A 20847-nucleotide genomic window follows, 5' to 3' on the forward strand; every position below is an offset into this window, starting at 1 on the left:
CGCGGCAGGTTCGTAATGTGCTAACGAATCCGTAGAAACCTGTGCAAATTAGTTTGCCTTTTAAAGTTGCAAATGAGGTCATTATTTTGTCGGCAAAATGGGTAGCTGTCTCGTACGCAGACAAATGTTTTAGTAATCGTACAACGACAAAGCTCGTCGAGGGAAGTTTTGCCGTCTTTATGTTATTCAGAATTGATCTGATCTGAATGATATGGTTGCCGGTAAAATTACAGGCACTTAGAGCGCAACAACTAGGTAGGTAAGGTATTTATAGCTAATATTAATATTATAAAGCGGAACAGTTTCAGTTGTTCAGGAACTACTCAGATTTGAAAAATTCTTATGGTGTTAGATAGTCCATTTATCGAGGAAGGCTATAGGCTATATATTATCCCCGTATTCCTACGGAATCGGGAACCACGCGGGTCGAACCGCGCGGCGTCTGCTAGTTCAAATATAAATTCATATTTGTTCTGTTCTTTTTGCAGAAGATGAGAACTTCGTCTGAAGAGAAGACGGATTTTTATGTTCCAAATAAAGTTTCAGCGGGTTAACTATATTTTTTATTTTTTTATAATTTGCTTACTGCATTTTGTAACTATTGTTTTAAAGTCAATATACCTATTGTCAAAATAAGAAGTCGTTACTTACATAATGCTCTTTTGATTATGATGATTCTGATGATATTAATTACCTTTTTGTGTCTTAATGTTTGTAATGTTTGGTTTTATTTTTTGAATGATTAATGTGACTAACGTTTTATTTTCGATAGTAGGTAATTCGTTACAATTTGTATCGTGTATTTTTAGTTATTTGTAAATTTTGTAATGTTCTACTATTGCAAGTTTAATTCTACAAATAAATTTGCTTTATCATAAATAAAATGTCTAATGTCATGTTTTCATTTCAACCGAATATAAAACAGCCTGTTAAGGCGAGACCTTTGGTTTTTTATAAAAACTGAGTTGCCTTGAAACTATACCTACCTAGGTAAACTATGGATTTTAGACCATTAGGAGACAGCAGGTCAATGGACTCGGAATCGTCCAAGTATAAAAGTGTTCAAAAGGAATCGCATGGACTGAGAAACTTTCAAATAAAATCAAGAATGTCTAGCCATGCCAGACCCTCGGTCTAATAAGGAGGGAGTGAATTCTTAAAATCCAAGATATAAGTTGTTTGTTACCTATAAGTTCAGCTTAACTGTTGAACCTCATAAAAAACGGTTCACCCATTTAGGAAGTACGGTGTCACCGACAGATAGACACATCAAAGAGTGGTGAAACATAAAACACTTTTCATAGGGGTCCTAAAAAAAGAAAAAGCCTATGGAATGTGTGTTGGTAAAAGTAAATCTAACCAACATTTCATGCAACCACGTCATGTAAATCCGGAGATACCTACTCGTACGTTCAAAATTCGAACACACGAAAAACAAATTTAACTTTGGAGAGAAATTCTGTTAACGTTGCAAAAAAACTAGTACTGACAAGTACATAAAAGATCAACTCTCAGTAGCTCAACGACCCGGATTCAATACCGAGGTCTAGGGTTTGATCCCCACTCGTTGGACTATTAACGTACCTCCTAGCACAAGCTTTTCGCTTAGTTGAAGGGGAATAAGAAATATAATTACATTTGCTATAGTAATAATTGACGGCCCATGCTAATTAAGTGGTAAGCCATCGCTAACAGTACAATTATTAGCGAAGGATTGCTCTGGTTATAATCAGAGCAATCCCCTCTCATTCTGAGAGGAGATTATCAACGTAATCCTTCACAAGGCTTCCTACAATGTTCATCAATCTGATCCGAAGGTGTTAAGCCTCATGTGGCTGCAATTTTACGACACTCTTCAAACTGGAACACAGCAATTCATCATTATCATCATTATCAACCCATATTCGGTTCACTGCTAAACTTGAGTCTCCTCTTAGAATGAGAGGGGTTAGGCCAATAGTCCACCACGCTGGCCCAATGCGGATTGGCAGACTACACCCACGCAGAATTAAGAAATTTCTCACTTATACAAGTTTACTCACGATGTTTTTGCGTCACTGTTTGGGACACGTGATATTTAATTTCTAAAAAAATGCACACAACTGAAAAGTTAGAGGTGCTTGTCCCGGATCGGATTTGAACGCACACGCTCCGGAGTCGGAGACAGAGGGCATATCCACTGTGCTATCAAGGTTCTGTATCTGTACGGATTCATTAGGAACCTGTATTTTTGTAAAATTTTTGGGTCTTAATACTATAGGCCTATTACCTGATTGTTGGCGGCTGAACTAAGATTAGCGGTATTAGGAGTAACTGAGGAAGTATCCCCAGACGAGCTTTTACAAAGAGCTCTATATTTCGAACGTCGTAGTACTAAAACGGAACCGCTATAGGATCATTGCGTGTCCGTCTGTCACAGTTAATTTAGCCGTTGAACCGATTTCGATGAATTTTGCGAGCGTCTGCAATTTTTTTTTCATAAAAAATGCACCGTACTAATAAAGTTACATTAGAAATAGGTTGAAAGCAGATCCATCGCAGTAAAAGGCAGTAATAAGCAGCCACTCAGCCAGTCTGAAACACCCACGAGAGCGGGCTGAAGTGTCGCTACGTGATCCGCATTCGATACTCGCCTGTAAGTGTAACTACATTATAAAGGAGGCAACAAGGTACCCTTTATTATCGACGTCGGCGTCGATAAGAGGCTGGAGTGAATGTACTTACATTGAAACAGCCACGGATCTGGGGGGAAGTGGGAGGGCTGCAAATATACTCCGGGTAAAATCAAACTATAAGCATGCCTGCAAGAAAGAAAAGTGGTTTATTAGGTTATTTTTAGGGTTCCATAGTCAACAATGAACCCTTGCCTATAGTTTCACCATGTTCGGGTCTCCGTTACAGTAAATAAATGGTTTAGCTCAAAGACTTTTACTACTTAATTTAATCTACGGAACACTTGACCGGTTTTGAATATTATCACGTCTTAAATAATTGAAACAAATCCTTTTTGTATTTTTTTATATGCTATATCAGCTTACAAATAAAAATAAAACATAAAGTCTATCGTTCAAATATGGAAACGTCAGTGTTCAAATATCTGTGAAAATGTGACCATTTTTATCTAAAAAACAAACACTCAAAACTTACAAAAACACAAATTCAATCACAAAATGCAATTAATAAATGACCATTCCCCTGTCGTAAACGTAAAGGAACGTAAAATTTGTGACATTGGGAACATTAATACAAACATTCGAGAATCATTCCATGATATAGATAAAGAGAAGATGTCCTCAGACGCTGCTCTCTTCCTCATGAACCCAGTGGCCAGCGGAGACAATATGCTGACTGACATGAACAGCGGACAGAAGCTGAAAGAAGAACTGGCTCCACTGCTTGTGCCCTGCTGCGAAGGAAAGGAGTTACGGGTAAGGGCGCGTTTACATTAAACTAACGAACGTTCAATCTGTCCCCACTCCCTCAAATTCTTTAACTCTTTATGTGCTAATCCAGACTATAAATTAGATATAACTGCCACATCCAGCTATACGTTTATACGTATCTGTACTGGGGTGGCAACTCTTCGCTAGAGACTTAAAATTTGACGTTCGTGGCTTTAACAGTTGTTTTTGAATAGTTTGTGACTGACAACTGGGTTTTTCATATTATGCCGAGGAAAGGGAATCGCCCAACCCCTGTCTACCTTAACCACTCAGAAATTTACTTATATCTAAAAATCTTGATAATTCTACTTTAATAATGAAATGATTATTTAATTCATCTTTAATCCCCAACGGGGACAAGCAAAGATCGTTGACCGTACTGCCTGAGTTTTACATTTTTTGAAAACTTAAGATTGGTTTGTTGTTCGTTTTCTTGTTTGTTATACATGTTGATTGCAGAAAAAATAAATCATAATACAGCTTCAAATGGTACTTCTTCGCTTTGGTACACCTGCGAACGTTTTGAGTAATAAAATAAAAATATGTTCATATACCGGGGCCGACATTGTATTGGCCGGTGTGTATTCCCCTTTACGCCTTACGTAGGTATAGGTACTTGGCCGTTTGAGATTCTGGATACCTGCTACCTCCCTAAGTCACCAAGGTCCACACTATAGATGCCTATGGTAGCTAATGAGATTAAACATTTTATTCTTAGTTAAATGAATATTGGAGAAAAATACTAACGTTTGTATTTCGGTATACTTTTACAAAACAAAACAAATCACAAAACTAAATGTGTAATGGGTGGACTAAGAGATCGTTGCTTTAACATGTCAAACGCAAGTACACAAAGGGCCCGATGCGGGTGGATTTGATGTGTGTTCGGTTTTTATTAACGGCTTTGTCGAGCCGTCCCTTTAACGTGACCCTTCTATCAAAGCCTGAAAGGGGCCGTACGCTATCGTAAACTCGATTTTTTTCCGAATTCAGCCGGCGTTTGATCTACTGTAACTTGGACACACGTCCTACTTACAAGCTCGATTAGGAAGATAAAAGACATACTTACTCTGAGATATTTAAAATTTTTCGTCATAAACAAATTAAATTTTTTGTCATATTTACAGAGGCGCTAACAATACGTAATGTTAGGTCCTGTTTTGACAAAATACATTAGTCTCTCATTTATTTATTACTTCTTTTTTTTTAATTTTTAACAATAGAAGTATAAAATACAAAACATTATTAAAAATGTATAAAAAAAATTCACCCTCCCGCTGCGGGACATTTGAGTGTCCAAGCAACCGGTGGTCAGGGCTCCAGAGTGAGGAACCTCCTCACAATACGCGCCGTCTCAAGAATCACTGCCTTTTGTATCCGACTCTTGATCCAACAGTTAAGCGAAAGCTTCTTAAGGTGTTGGTCGAAGCTTTTCGCTATAAGACCATTGACTGAAACAACTATCGGAACAATAATAGTAGACTCAACATTCCACATGGCGGTAATCTCGTGAGCAAGGTCCAAGTATTTTGATACTTTTTCCTTTTCGACTTTAACCAGATTATCGTTATGTGGAACAGTAATATCAACAATTATTGCACGACGCACTGACAAAATTATTGTTAGGTAGGTACTTCTTCTGTTTCTGTATTTATTTTTTATAGCTACTCCATTTCATACTTACATACGCACCTTCAAAATTAAATAAGTTGAATGTGGCCCTCACAAAAAGGCTCAAAGTCAGTCCGCGGGCGATGAAGCGAGTGCTTGGAGTTTCTATGCGTGATTGAATCAGAAATTAGGAGATTTCTTTATTTTTATTGTTGGTAGATGATTTTCATTGACCAACCTGTCCTATAAGAAAGATTGAGTATTTTATATCTAAGTACTTATTAAGTAAATTAGGAATAAGTATACCTTAGTCCTATCTATTACTACAATCTTTATTGAAAGTAAAGTGCGCAGGTTCCTATTTTCGTAATTAAGGAAAATGAAAATCATTTATCAAGGGCTGTCAAATACACTTCCCAGAAAGACCGCTTTTGTCTTGCTTTAATTAGTTTGCAGCCCTTAAAAAATACTCTCAAAATGAGTAATATTATATAAGTACCTACTTATATAGATAGGTACCCATTTATGTAGGTAGGTAAAGTTTTAGTAGGTATTTTTATGTAGGTACCCTTTAGTGTAGTGTCCCTAACCTTATGTACTATGAAGTTCTATACAAAGGTAGGTAAATAAGGATCTGGTTAAATAATTGGCTTAATAAAAGTACCTATGTTTCTTGAAAACTACATTTTTTTATCACTCTTCTAGGCCAAACTGTTCGCCGGCGAAGTAACATTCGAAGTTGTATTAGTTTTTTTTGTATTGCTTTTTTCTGTTACCAACAAGCTTAACGAACAACAAGACGAACAAACAAACTAATAATAAATCTTCAAAAAATATCGATAAACTCAGGCTGTATAGTCAAAGAAAAAAAGAAAAGCTTGTCCCCGTTGTGGACAAATTAAAGATGATTTGAAAATGTCGTAAAACGTAGTAGCAAACTGTTTTTTGATATAGTAATGATTTCATTGTTAAAGTAGATCAAGATTGTTTTAGATACAAGTAAGTTTTCGTGCCGGGGATGGTAATTCCCCTTTATGGTTTAGGTATATTAATTTTTATTCCGAAGATCAATGAAGAACTGGTGCGTAGCGGACTATCAGCCATATCCGTGAAACAAGACAGCGTCGTACATTGTATGAGCACATCATATGCTTGTGAGAAGATGCAGGTTCCAGCTGGACTTGTTAAGGTAACCTTTTACGTGGAGAAATCCTTCTCGTCACAGGTAGCGTTGCCAGGCGTTCGGATAAAGTCGGACATAGTTAGGGTTTGTGATTGCGTGTCCGGCCAATCAGCGTCCGGCTTTTGCTAGGCTTTTTATATTTCTAGAACTTGATTTTTTATTTGAATGACTTGAATTTATTTGAATTAATAATAAATTCCTAAAACTGGTTCGATTTTATTTATATTTAATTATAATTTAACATTTACAATAACAGTCAATTTCCCTTTATTTTTTGGCTTCCCCATAGTCGGCTAGAAAAGCTTATTTTGCATAAATTTTTTTGTCGTACTATGCCTTCAGAGACACAAAATTTTCAATAATGTATCCGTGTAGTGTCCGGCCTTTTCACCCTAATGTCCGGCCAAACTGACTAGTCTGTCCGGCTATTGGGTTTGGCGACCTGGCAACCCTAGTCACGTGGAAGCAAGAAAGTTGAAAGTTACGTCTCGTCGCCTGGGCTACGGGAACGTTTCGTAAATTCCAAAGAGAATTATAGACTTACATTGGGCGATTTTTTTTTAGCTTAGATTATTTCAAGTTTTACTGAGCGAATAATAATATTTTCTTTCTTTTTAAATAACCTATTTATTTGATAAATTCTTCAACAGCATAGAAATTCATTTCGCTGCCTGCATCGACCTGACCTGAAGCGCGTTCCATACCTTCGTCGCATGACGCCCGACGAACTTGAGACGTTGTTTCGTGGATTTGCAGATCTCCCGGTGCACTTTGACAGAAATGGTAAGTAATGAGTAGGTACCTAACTACCTGTAAGTAACTTCTTCAGTAAGTAATGAGTAGGTATTTACCTAACTACCAGTAAGCCTAAACCTTACTTACTTCAGGGGCGTAGCTACCGCCGTATCAGCCGTACGAGCATGTTGGTTTTTTTTGTGAGTAAGTGTTACCCTTCATTTGGGCCCCCCCAACTAATTGTAATACATAGTCACTCCTCATTGTTGATGTGGTGGTTTTCGAAAGGATTGCCGCTTTCGAGATGTGGTGTCGGAGGAAAATGCTCCGGATTCCATGGACTGCATTTCGGACTAACGCATCTATACTTGCCCAACTCAAAGTTAAAATAAGACTCTCTACCATATGCCTCAACCGTATTTTAGAGTACTTCGGACACATTGCCAGGAAAGACGGAGATAATCTGGAAAAATTAGTTATTACTGGCAAGGTGGAAGGAAAAAGCGATGCGTTGGTCCGACCAGGTCCGCACTACACTCGAGTCCACAGTTTACGCTCTTCGCGTAGCCGGAGATAGGAAAGAATGGCATAACATCCTAAGGACAAGGATCAGAGATGGAGGTGGTCACGACCCTCACACATGAGGATTACGACTCAGGCACGAGGAACCACTCCAAGGCACGCTACGCCACTGACCTTCTTACTCTTCTTTTTTTGGAGACCAGTTTCTGACCGTTGAAATATTATCTAAATACCTACCTACCTACCTACTTATTTTCAGATAGCCAAAAACCAACAACTTGCCCAAATTGCGCTCAACGCCCAGAAGTGCCCAATAAAACAACTGCATCTAAAAGGGCATTAGAGACAACAACAGTAAATTTAAATCAAAGTACGGGTAAGTACCAACCAAGCTTACGTTAGCTACGTAGGTATCTAAATTCTTGGTAGGTCCTTCGAGCCGGATATAAATTTGTAATATTATTATGGAACACAATATATTTGCACCCACATGTCTCGGAGATCACAAAAAGTTTTCAATCAGTAAGTTTTTAAATTTAGAAGCCTCAATAGCTCAACGGTAAGAGCGGTCGGACTCATCACCGATGGTGGTTCGATCCCCGCCTCGTTGGTCTATTGTCGTACCCATTCCTAGCAGTCTTTCCCGACTAGTTGGAGGGGAATGGGAATATTGGTCATATTATAAAATATATGGCAAATATTCTTTTTTTTAAAAAAAAAAAAACATCAACCCCTCTTCTACAAGAAGGAAGGCCAGACCTAACTATATCTTCTGAAGCTCGTGTCTAATTGAATGGATTTTAGTATTAGATTACCTACTTCTAAGCTTGTGGTATGTTGCTAGCTGCGCTTTTACGCCACTGAGGCTGGCCCTATAGTGGTCGTCTTTTTCGTGGTTCTGATGATGATGATGACTTCCAGATGACGGTGGGTTACTCCATCCCATACCAGAAACGAAATCCTGCGCCGAGGACGTGCCCGCCGGCATGAGGTTGCACGGGGCGCGCGCAAGGCTCTACACTTCCGTCTTAGCTGGAGCTAAAACGGGCGATCAGTTGGAGTAAGTATAACCGCTCAAAACGAAGGGTTAAAATAAATGTTATATCACAGAATAAGGAATGATCCAAAATGAGTTTTTACAAGCAGCGTGGTGAAGCCGATGGAACCCATAAAAATCCCGTCACGCGTCTCCTTGACATCCGCATAAACTTCAAAATTTAACACTAACAACAATTAGGTAAATTAATATAATAATCAATAATTACCAATAAAAATAAATACACCATTTTATTTCTTTAGTTTTTGTGAACAGTTTTTAAAATATTAAAAAAAACACACGACGCCATTTTTTTTAATAATATTGAAAATTATTGTTGCGGAGCTTCGTGTCGTAATGACTTTTAGAATTTTGTATTTGGAACGGCTACCACACCGTCGTGTTCCCTGCGCTCTATCTACCTATTATTCATTAATCTGTGTGTTATAATAAGTTTATAATGAGTTAGTAGGGACGGTACCACCTATAATTTATCGGCAACCCAACTGTTTCAACTCAAAAATATGGCAAATTGAGATACCTATACACGGTTGAACTGATTTTAATTTTTTTTTTGTATATTTGGTAAATATCGTAAAGTATTTATCATCCTCTTACCCCCCCTCCCACTATTTTTTGTATGAACTTATTTCACAGTAATGCGTCAGCAAATGAAGAATACGATACGCAAGTACCTAACGAAGTAATACCTGAAGACGAGATTCAGTTTAGCGAAGAGCTGCAAATTATCCTGCCTCCACGCTGCGATGACGTCACTGCGGATTCATCCACCACCAGTTCAGATAAAGCCACTTAAAATGTTACCCAATTCTACTGTTTAAACAAAATATTGGTACCTATTTTGCCCAAACATCCAAGCAGACGAAAATTATTTTGTTTAATCACTCTGTCTTTTACTAAAACGTTAAAAACCAAATGATTAACAAAATTTTTTCAAGGTTTCCAACAAGACTTAAAAGTTAAAAGTAGACAGTTGCTACAATGACAAATGCTCAAATCTCCTTTCGTAAGGAAGATCTTTATGCAAATTTTATCATCTAGACAATGGCAACGGATTGACTATGTAATTCATTCAGTTTAGAGAAGTAGTTTAAAAGATTTAATTTAATATAGCGCATGAAAATATCACTGAAACGTATAAAAAAACGTCGATGGGTGACGAAATTTATTCAAAAATTAAAGAAACGATTTGGTAAGCTAATGTTGTATTTATATTGGATGATTAGCGATTTCTCTGGTTACGATTGTAAGTAGCTTGTCGACATGAAATACGTTTTGGATCAGAATTATGTAATAACATGGTTGATTAATAAAAAATGCTTTAATTAAATAACAAATATTTTCTTTTGATTGGAGCTACCTTATAGTAGGCGAGCCGAAGAGGAGATTTTTGCAGTTACTCGAGCGCGGCAGATACATAACATAAGGGAGTATACCTTGCACGTTGTTGATTACCTCCACCAAGTATGAGCCCTTAATATTGGTGGGTACGTTTAGGGCAACTAACTTTAGAAATACTCAACCAGCTAAACGGTGTATTTCGAAAATCTGACGTTTTGAGCGTAATGTAAAGGAATGGGAGGGTTCTAAAGTTACAAAATAAATATAACTATAACGGAAAATAAAACCCTTATATTGCTGTTATCGGGCCACGAACGCGGTTAATTTTTTTACTTGTTTTGTATGAACTAATCTCCTGAATAATCGCTCATCTTTTCTGATTATTTCTGTAAGCCTAAGTAATAAAAATTGTCTATAAAGTCTGTCGTTTTTCCCCACAGCTCAAAGCGAAAAAAATAAATATAACCTTTTATTCTTTCTATCATCTAATCTACCAAATCCAATCAATTTTAATGACGCTTTAGTAACTGCAAATTTAGCATCCCGGTCTCCCCTACTATAAAACTTCAGTATTGATAGGATAGCAATAAAAATACGCATATAAGTGTGAATTTATATTGAATAACTTTCTACAAATATTATACAGCAGACTGCAACTCAACCACACGGCATTCTATAAATTTACAACCAGCCAAACAATTTTAAATTATTCAAAAATCAAAATACATCATACTTTATATACTTTCCAGAGCCTAAACATTGCACTTTAAATATAAATACCTAATAAAATATAACTCTAAATAGTAAATACATAATCTCATTAACATTTGTGAACTCAATTCCTAAGACTATCCGGGCATCATATATTATCTTTTCAGAGCCCACAAAGAAGTCTGATTGGCAAATAGGTTTTAAGGCCATTTTGAGTAGTACGGCCTACGAATCTACCGTTTGGAAACCATAATAATTTTACATTTTCAAATCCCACTGTAAAACTTTAAAGGCCCATTTTCAATTGTCCTCAATCGTTCAGAAACTCATCCAATAGGTACTAAATTTCTTAACATTTTTTAAATAGGACTTGGATAATAACATTCTCAATATTTACATATTTTAAATACATATCTTTACAAAATAAAGAATTACAAAAATAATAGAAATGTCTCCATAGTCTATGGAATAATCTGATGGAATTACACTGCTTATGTTTTCATTATAACTGTCCAAATATTTTATCATAAACTAAAGCTTTGCACGTATAAATAAGCTTAGCAAATAGTAACAGGAATTCTATAGTAATGGGAATTTTCGCCTCAGATTTAGGGAAATTCATAAATTAAATATCACGGAAAACTGAACTTACTTATTTTAACTAAACAGTTGAGTTATATTTAAGCCGCGTTGCATAAACAAGCTACTTTAATCATATTTCGACAATAATCATGCGAGTTTAGCTGTTTTCTGTTTCAGTATACATCTACTGTCAGAGTGGTGCATATTCGATCGCGTAGGAGTGAACTTGAATTAAAGTCCGGCCGCTCAGAGATTGCGTTTAATTTTAATTTTAATTTTTAATTGGTCGTGAGCGAATGGGACAAACATATTCAATTACATGGCCTCGTGATTTTGTCTCATCAGACACGATCAAGAGGCAATGTAATTCACTTCGGTCATGACCTAACAGAAACCAGCTCGGAGATCTCTCTGAGCGGCCGGACTTTAATTCAAGTCACAAGTCTAAGTCACGAAGCTGTCCTATGCGGTACCCAATGGCAAGGTAAGCCCTCAGAAGAGCAATTGGAGAGCGAGCGGCAGATGTATTCTTCATACGCTCATTAATATACGCCGCACCCAACGATATTTTATAAAGATATGTTACGTGCCTACAAAATCATCGCAGTGATCCGAATGTAGCTACTCCACTGAGCGCACACACGCACAATTTTCTATTTAATACTATTATATATATTTGTGTATATTATACAGGTTTTTACAGTTTCTGAACACACAAGTCGACATTGTACACAATATTTAGGTATGATTTATTTAAATAAATTTAGTTTTTTACTATGTGACTCAATGAAATTAAGACGCTTCAGTTTTGATGCGCTAGTGATATAATATCTATGTTATATAATCTTCGGTCGCACCTCTATACCGCATAGACGGGCACTCAGTTTTATGGTTTGTCTATAATTTCCTAGTCCAATACAATAAACATATAAAGCTTTTTATGCAGAAACTTCAAGCGAAACACGTCAAGTGTTTTTTTTATTAGGGCGGTTACGGACTGCATCTGATCTGAATGCCTAAAAATACGGATACTTGTAAAAATCTGCCCCAATCATTGTTACTACTTACTATGCGTAACTCTATATGGACCGAATTCGGAATTTGGTATCCGCGTCGCTGTCAAACAGTGTGGATACTCATATGCCTGATTTGATTCCAGATGCGCAAATATGCGATAAAGAGAAACAGACAAAATATCAGCATACAAAGTAGTTCTATGATCACTTCAGGATGTATTTTCACAGATTCGGATCCGGTTACGCACTGCAACCGCCACAAATTGTCTAAAGTAAATAATAATTATCATATGACATTTTTAACAATCATATTCTCGTAAAAATATTGATAGTGAAATTAGAATACAAAAATACAAAATGTTAAAGAATAAACTAAAAAATAACACACAGGTGCAAGTACTTGCAATTTATATCAAATAGTCAAATTTAGTCAAGATCGGTTCAGCTTTAAAAACTAACTTTCGCATAATTGTGTTTAATAAAAGCTTATAAAAAGCCCATTTTTTTTTTCAAAATACTAGTTCAATCTAATCACATCCATTACGAGGTTTTTCTATTTAAATACAACAAACTCATCAAAACCATCATTCGATAATTTGAGGAAACTAGTTAGTTTAACTTTCAGTTGATAAATCCCACTATGTTTGACATTTCATTTTTTCCATAGAAGTTAATAAATTATACTACAAAATATTATCTATTCTGACAAGGAAAAAACTATTTCAAACAGGTTCTAATGACTATCCTGCGAAGACCGACCGCATACACACGTTTACCGTGTGCGGAAAACCGAATGCATGTAATCAATATAAAATACATTAAATGACGCACACGTTTTTTTCAGAACGGAATAAATTCCGCGACACTATACATTCCGAATGAAGTAAAGTCTGTGCGGTAGTCTCACGGAATTCCAAATCGAAATTACACATTAGGAAAACGAATACGGAAAACGAGTATACGCTGTCGGCTTAGTACTCGATTAAATAAAATAATTCACACTTAAGTTTTAAACAGTTTTAGTTATTACTGTAAACCAGATCCGTATATGGGGAATGTCAATTGTGTTAAGAATATTTTACATGCATTCCTATTAAAAAAAAAAACAAAGCCCTTGCAATAAATCTAATAGGATTTACATATTTTAGAATTTAAACTATCGTGAGTGTTATTCATATTAATTGATTAAACACGGCTAACACGTGATATGAGGTCGGAATATGGCCGACTAGTTTCGCACCCATACGGGGTCCTTAGTCATGAGCTGCTTCTGGCAACGCGGCACGATCCAAATTCCGAAGCGGCGGCGCGGCGCGCAGCCGCTCGCATTGCGCGTTAGGAGAGGCGTTGAGTGGTGGGGAGTGAAGGTTCCGTTACTCTCTCCTACGGTTCATTAATGTCATCTTCATTAGACTCTTCTTGTGAGCAAACCGAACTAATATCTTGTACCAAGTTTGTTATTTGCGACAATGATAGAAATACCGGTTTCCTCGCTGTCTGCAGCAACCACCCATGATCCCGATTAATATTCGGGTGACAACTAATTTCTTTGCTTCTCGTATCTTACGAGGTACTAGAAACTTTTCCCTTGACAATACAGCCCCCCCTAGCCAAGTGGCACGTCGTTTCTCTTTCTACGATCGCTAATGCTTCGAAAACTGGGAATAACAGATCTTGATCACGTGACCTGTTGATAGCAAATATCAGTCCCATTCATCTTTCTAGTTTTCGAAGCGTTAGCGATTGTAAAAAGAGAATCGATGTACCATTTGGCTAGGGGGGGCAGAAGCCTTATCAAAACGGATATAATGATTTGCGGATTGGATAGTGCCGCGTTGAAGGAACCAGCTCATGAATAAGGATCCCGTATGGGTTCGAAACTAGTCCGACATACTCAGAGCTTATACCACGCTTTAGCAGTATAATCAATTAATAGGATTTCTTTCAACACTTTTTACACTAATATTTTTTTATTATACCGCAATTCGTTTAGAATATAAATACGCCCATATTATACACAAAAGTTCAGTCTGTCTCGAGTCAAAATCTACTGTATATTTGCATTACCAATTCAAAATAAGCTACTGTACAATATTACACTATATTTACGCAGGCGTGCTTTCGTTATTGCTTTATAAATACTCGTATTAAATCTTTCTCCTATCGCGACTGTCATATACTATTATCAAATAACGTACATACTTGGCTGGCGGCATATTGGCTTTCGTCCTAAAACAGATCTTTAATAGATGACTGTCGTTGATAAATAGATCGTGAATAGTATAGTAAAGCAAAAGATCATAACCATCACCATCATTATCATCATCATCATCATCATCATCATCATCATCATCATTATTATCATCATCATCATCATAATCAGCCAATGGGGTATGGCGCCGGATAGGCTGATAATGTTAAAATCTTTAAACCACTATCAGATGTTCATGACAATAACCAGGGACGCTTTTTGCTATCTTGATCTTTATTATCAACCCATCAAAATAAAAAACAAATCAATTGACAAAATTTCATCCACATACTATGATACAAATTATAAATGTCATCCGGTGCTTACGTCGGATATGTAGATGACACTTTGTTGTCCACTTCAATATGTTTATAATAAGACCAAAATAGTGAATAGACCAGCAGGACCAATGGGCTTAACATGTTCTTCTAAGCACTACTAACTTTTTAATTCCACAATAACACACACACAAAGCTAGATATTATGGTCGTTAATAAATATTTTGTTCCTGGGCCTATACTTAACTCATAGATAATTATCATCATCATTAACAACTCCTATTCGGCTCACTGTTGAGCACGAGTCTCCTTTTAGAATGAGAGGGGTTAGGATGGCCAACGCGCTGGCCCAATGCGGATTGGCAGATTGGAATTTAAAAAAATCTCAGGTATCCAAGTTTCCTCACGATGTTATTCTTTTGAAGCACATAATATTTTATTTCTTAAAATGCACATAGGTAACTAAAAAGTTGGAAATGCATGCCCCGGACCGGATTCAAACCTACGCCCTCTCAATCAAAGGCAGAGATCAATCTATATGATCATAGGTAGACTAGATAATATAATGCCTTCAGTGTTATGGTTTTGCTGTCCCCATGCCAGAAGCTTTGGCGTAGGATATGGTAATTCCTCGCATTATATTGTGGCTGGTGGGCGGCGTCGGCCGCGGCTAGTTACCACCCTACCGGCAGACGTACCGCGCCAAGCGATTTAGCGTTCCGATGCGTGGTCGTGTAGAAACCGAAAGGGGTGTGGATTTTCATTCTAATCCTAACAAGTTAACTCGCTTCCATCTTAGATTGCATCATCACTTACCATCAGGTGAGATTGTAGTCAATTTCTAACTTGTAAAGAACAAAAAAAAATACGATCAAAGCCAATGTGCAACCAGCGTTGTAGGTAGCATTTTACGATGTGCGAACGTCAAGAAAAAAAGAAGCCATTATTTTTACGTTATGTTCACATTAAACACCATGCAAATTCCCTTAGTATATTAAGATATAAAGGCTTTAGTGGTTAAAATCGGACATAGACTAGATATCTAAAATAATATAAGGTAATATTTGGTTTTAGTTTGTTTGTTACGATGTAACACAAAAACGCTATGAATATAAAAAATCCCACTATTATGTAACGATGTTTCGTCTAACTCTACTTTCGATTTGACCTCTGTCTTTCTCTTGCTATAGTATCGTGTTAGACAGAGAGAGATGGAGTTGAATCCGAAACACATTTGTGAGTTATACAAAATAAGAATATTACAGAATAGCAGATCTATAGATCTATATTAGGGTATCACAAGAGAGGTATAAGAGATGTGTTTATCTTGGATCATACGAAATGACGTGAGTGAATTATTTTTATTCGTTTAGCGCCTGCCTTAGTTAACAACCTTATGCACGCCACTGCTGACTTGTACCGATTGCATTTAATATACCTAATTGTTGGATCTTTTTCATCAAAGAGTAAAGTTAATACACTAAAATGTTCAAAGATACTTTGTAACAAAAATCATGTTACAATTTTAGGCAAGTATAGTCTAAAAAGGAGGCTCTCCCATGGAGTTTTTTCTAATAAAAAAAAAACAAAAAACTAACATTCGCACTTTGTAATATGCCACCATAATATTATAAACTTCCTACTACTTTATTATCATGTACAAAAGAAATGGAGGTAAACATTAATAATATAATAATAATAATAAAAAAAAAACATATTTTACTCTATGTAATCGTTTCATATTTTTTAAATAACATAAAAAAATAATAATCAAATATTTCGATACAACAAAGCTCTAATTTTTTTTTTCATTTAAATAATGGAATAATTGATTTCTCATTTGTGTTACAATTAGTTCACTTGTATGCTAACTATGTAATGTCTTTAGGTTCACTGCGTTAATGTCTGTGTACCCTCACTTTGAGTCCAATCAACAACCAACACTGGTTCACTGGATCTTGTATATCACGGACCAACAAGCACAGACGCTGCATACTTATAATAAATGGCATCGAAATTGTCATCTGAAACAAAAATTTAGGGTTAAAATTGAGAAGACGATAAAACTTTGGTTGGTTGGAATAAGTTTGTGGTATCAGGATGGGTAAAATGGCATGGACCTTCTTGTCTGAAAGGCCGTGAACTTGGAAGTAATCTATACTTATAATAAATCCGTAGAGAGGTTGACCTCTCCTTTTCCAAAATAATTATCAGGGGGTGATTAGTGATCGATACTGATGCCAAAAATTCAATCAGTAAAATTTTTGTCTTTATGTCTGTATGTTCGTTACAGAACCAAAAACTACTCGACGGATTTAAAAAAAACTTGGTACTATTGTTCTTCATACTCCTGGGCAGGTTATAGTATAATTTTCACCACGCTACGATCAATAGGAGCAGAGCAGTAAAGGAAAATGTTGGGAAAACGGGAGAAGTTACTCCATTTTTTAAGCTTCCGTCGCGTGTGCAGCCTTAATGGTTAGGGTAGGGGTAGGTTAGGGTTAGGGGTGGGTGGGTTGTGGTTCGTTGTGAGCCACGTGAGCCCCTCGTACAGCCCGACGCCCGACGGCTGCAAGTACTACTTGCGGTCCCAGTCTTAATGAGTTGATCTCTCACCGTGCGTGCTGGAGGCGGCAGGCACCGCCTACTCCGCAGCTCATAACTTGTGGTTGGTCGTGAGCCACGTGAGCCCCTCGTACAGCCCGTCGCCCGACGTGGCGCACGACGGCTGCACGTACCAGTTGCGGTCCCTGATGCGCGTCAACCCTAATTTCTCTTGAATCTCGTGCGGTTTCATCGCTGGAAATGGAAAATTATCTTTTAAACATTTTTTTGTGGTTGGGGTGGGATAGGTTTAAGGATAGAGGTAGGGAAAAAGTAAGTGCACATATTTTTTATTATGAAACCAATCAATTTATTATTTTATACTGTTTATATTGTAACAAAGAATATTTACACTTGATGTACATTTCTACGAAGTATTTGAATTCACATTTGAACATTAGAGTCAACATCTCCTAAGAATGCTTCAATTTAAATGAAAACGAATATCAAGGTTTTGTCAAGTCTGGGTAATTGTCGCTTGAGTTATTAAAAAAAAAGAAATCTTTGGTCTTTTTAAACTAAAGAAAATAGTAATGGTTATATGTAGAGAGCACATTGATATTCCTGTTGGCCTAAGAATCGTCAGTGACATGGCACATGAATAGAAAAGGCATATACTATTTGTATAAAGGCATTTGAGCGTTGGAAAAAAGAGAGAGCGATATTATCAATCCACCGCTATTGGACGATATTAGGCCCACTGAGGATATTTTCCAAAGTATTAAAATTGGGTAGTTTACCGTCAGGCAAGTCCTGCTTGTTGGCGAAGATGAGTATAATGGCGTCGCGCATCTCGCGGTCGTTGATGATCCTGTGCAGCTCCTGGCGCGCCTCGTCGATGCGGTCCCGGTCGGCGCAGTCCACCACGAAGATCAGACCTTGAGTGCCTGCAAAAATCCACAAGACCATAAGCATCTTGTGACCACCAAAGTCACAATCAGTGTGACATAATAGGACCTCTTTTAACACCAGTCTTTAGACCATCGTTTCCCAACCTGTCGTCCGCGGACCCCTGGAAGTCCGCGAGTATGTGTATGGGGTTACGCGGTGTCATCTCTGGACCACACATAAATGCTAATATCTCGTAATCGCTAAGCTTACTTAAAGCGAGTAGATTTTATTATTTTTAGATGAGAGCATATGTATGTACGGACACAACAACAGTGAGTATGTGAGTAAGTGAGAATTTTTTTATTTTGTATTTCTATGCCTTCGCACACTACATGTGAAGCAATATTTGAAGTATTGAGCAACTTTATTTTACTCATGAAATTATTTGTGACAAGTTTATGGCAGTTAGTACCGACGTTGCTCGGGCTATGACCGAGACTCGAATAGGGCTTCAGGCGCCTGAAGAAGATGAATCCAGCTATTATCTGGCATCATTGCCGCATTCATAGGGATTTTTTTACTGTTTATTTTATTAAGGGGGTCCGTGAAAACTGTGCTTGATTGAAAATGTTGGTTGTGCTTTAGACGCTTGATTCCAGCGGCTCCCTGTTACCAGTTTGATGTAAATTGGTTAGGTGTACCATGTGGTGGTTCGATTAACACTGCACTTAGCAGTGGTTGTTTGAGTTATGCAATTTTTTTTTTTTTGTGATAAGCTATGCAAGTAACACGAATTGCTACCCTGTGTCCTTCTACCTGAGGCGTAATGTTACGCTTCACCATTTGACATAATCATCATTATCGAGCCAAGCCTCCCTCTTTATAGGAGAGGGGATGTGGAGTTGAGACCAACCACGCTGCTCCAATGACAATGCATAGCTGTTTAACGATCACTATCAGATGGTAATGATAATGACCAAGAACGACGGTTTCACGACACATGAGTTAGCCCCTAATATTTTTTCTGTGCCCCCAGACAGTTAAGCCTCGTCGTAACAGTAATTACACAGGCCACCACGCCCTTCACACCGGACAGCAATGCTGCTTGACGGCCCAAATAAAGTATAGCATAGCATTTCCTCGAATAACTACAATGGATGGCGAGTGTTTCGACCAATGCCATGATGTACAAGTTGAATAGATAGTGTTAGGACTAAATAGGTTAGTTGACACTTTTTAAATGGTCTTAAATTGTTCATTATCATTATACTAGATTGAAAAAAAAAATATCATATTTTTTCGAGACGTATTTACACGAAAATTATAATTTTTAAATATGTTTTTGACAATACGAGCAACAACGCCTGCTATGCTATGATGGTCTTTATTTCAATGTTTCATGACGTCACTTTAACAAGTCCCTTACAAACGAAAGCGTTAACAAAAATATTACTTAACAATTAGTTTAACGTTTAGTACATCACGTACGTAAATTGAAAAAAATGCATTTCAATCAGTTAAATCGAAAAATGGAAATAAACTCATCATCATCATCATATCAGCCGATGGACGTCCACTGCAGGACATAGGCCTTTTGTAAGGACTTCCAAACATCACGATACTGAGCCACCTGCATCCAGCGAATCCCTGCGACTCGCTTGATGTCATCAGTCCACCTGGTGGGGGGTCGGCCAACACTGCGCTTACTAGCTAGAAATCCTGGAATTATAAAATAAACTCACCTGTATAATAATGCCTCCAGAGCGGTCGTATTTTGTCCTGCCCCCCGACGTCCCATACGTTAAATTTTACATTTTTATACGTTACAGTTTCTACATTGAAACCAACTGTGGGTATCGTTGTGACTGACTGACCTAATTTTAATTTATATAAAATAGCTGAATTGGGATTAAGGAAATTTATTCATTTATATTGTTCCTATTCTATTTGTATCCTATTGTTTTGTTTGTTAATATATCATCATCATTATTCATCATCAGCACCCATATTCGGCTCATTGTTGAGTCTCCTCTCAGAATGAGAGGGGCTAGGCCTCAGTCAAAGACTCAAACATGCGGATTGTCTTGGCAGACTTCACACGCGTAGAGAATTGAGAAAATTCTCAGTATGCAGGTTTACTCACGATGTTTTTCCTTCACCGTTTGAGACACGTGATATTTAATTTCTTAAAATTATTTATTTGGTACGGTATTTGTCAAAGGATACTAGTCTTTCCCGCAGCGTCGAGTCCCAGCATCAGTATCCTCATCTCCTTGTTGCCAAAAATTTTCGAAAGCAGCTTCCCCATCGTGCCGAGCTCGCCTCAACTGCGCAACTGGAAAACATGAAATATTCTTATAAGTATTATATTTATTACTAATGATTACTGAACAGTATGTTACAATTCATTTATTAAGGAACAATAAATTTAAAGTTTTAACTACATGTGCGTAAGTTACTTCAGAAAATAAACAGAATCAAAAAATACGTCTTAATATCCTTTTTGTTGTGAAGTTATTACCGTTTCGGAACGCAGTTTTCTGCGGAGAAGAAATGGCAAGTTACAGTCAATTATCATCATCATCATCATCATATCAGCCGATGGACGTCCACTGCAGGACAAAGGCCTTTTGTAGGGACTTCCAAACATCACGATACTGAGCCACCTGCATCCAGCGAATT

General features: G+C 37.2%; 3 protein-coding genes across 3 annotated transcripts in view; 2 read left to right on the plus strand and 1 right to left on the minus strand.

The window, feature by feature from the left end:
* Positions 1-631, plus strand: part of LOC112044202 (uncharacterized) — a 32649-nt gene extending 32018 nt beyond the window's left edge. Inside the window, exon 13 of the mRNA XM_024079950.2 lies at positions 489-631. Within this exon, the coding sequence (XP_023935718.2) occupies positions 489-554 (66 nt within the window). The 3' untranslated portion in view covers positions 555-631. The remainder of the gene's footprint in view (positions 1-488) is intronic.
* A 2488-nt stretch (positions 632-3119) lies between these two features.
* On the plus strand, positions 3120-10348 carry LOC112044213 (uncharacterized). The gene is made up of 6 exons (XM_024079965.2): positions 3120-3428; positions 6121-6243; positions 6888-7020; positions 7754-7870; positions 8416-8554; positions 9188-10348. Exons 1-6 carry the CDS (start codon positions 3171-3173, stop codon positions 9345-9347), a joined length of 930 nt encoding a protein of 309 aa, XP_023935733.2. The 5' UTR covers positions 3120-3170; the 3' UTR covers positions 9348-10348.
* Positions 10349-10493: 145 nt separating this feature from the next.
* Positions 10494-20847, minus strand: part of LOC112044212 (ADP-ribosylation factor 6) — a 49590-nt gene continuing 39236 nt past the window's right edge. The window contains exons 3-7 of the mRNA XM_024079964.2: positions 20392-20500; positions 19908-20063; positions 18075-18221; positions 17347-17529; positions 10494-16754 (exon numbers count right to left, since the gene is read on the minus strand). Coding sequence (XP_023935732.1) covers positions 17387-17529; positions 18075-18221; positions 19908-20063; positions 20392-20473 — 528 coding nt within the window. The 5' untranslated portion in view covers positions 20474-20500 and the 3' untranslated portion in view covers positions 10494-16754; positions 17347-17386. The remainder of the gene's footprint in view (positions 16755-17346; positions 17530-18074; positions 18222-19907; positions 20064-20391; positions 20501-20847) is intronic.

The sequence above is a fragment of the Bicyclus anynana genome, chromosome 1 (genome assembly GCF_947172395.1).
Source record: "Bicyclus anynana chromosome 1, ilBicAnyn1.1, whole genome shotgun sequence".
NCBI classification, from domain to species: domain Eukaryota; kingdom Metazoa; phylum Arthropoda; class Insecta; order Lepidoptera; family Nymphalidae; genus Bicyclus; species Bicyclus anynana.

What these genes read in the sequence shown, in the direction of transcription:
- LOC112044213 (XM_024079965.2), top strand. Translation starts at nt 3,171, where the DNA reads ATGCAATTAATAAATGACCATTCCCCTGTCGTAAACGTAAAGGAACGT. An exon ending in AAATTTAAATCAAAGTACGG is followed by an intron (nt 7,871 to 8,415) that starts GTAAGTACCAAC and finishes GATGACTTCCAG; the next exon opens with ATGACGGTGGGTTACTCCAT. An exon ending in AAAACGGGCGATCAGTTGGA is followed by an intron (nt 8,555 to 9,187) that starts GTAAGTATAACC and finishes CTTATTTCACAG; the next exon opens with TAATGCGTCAGCAAATGAAG.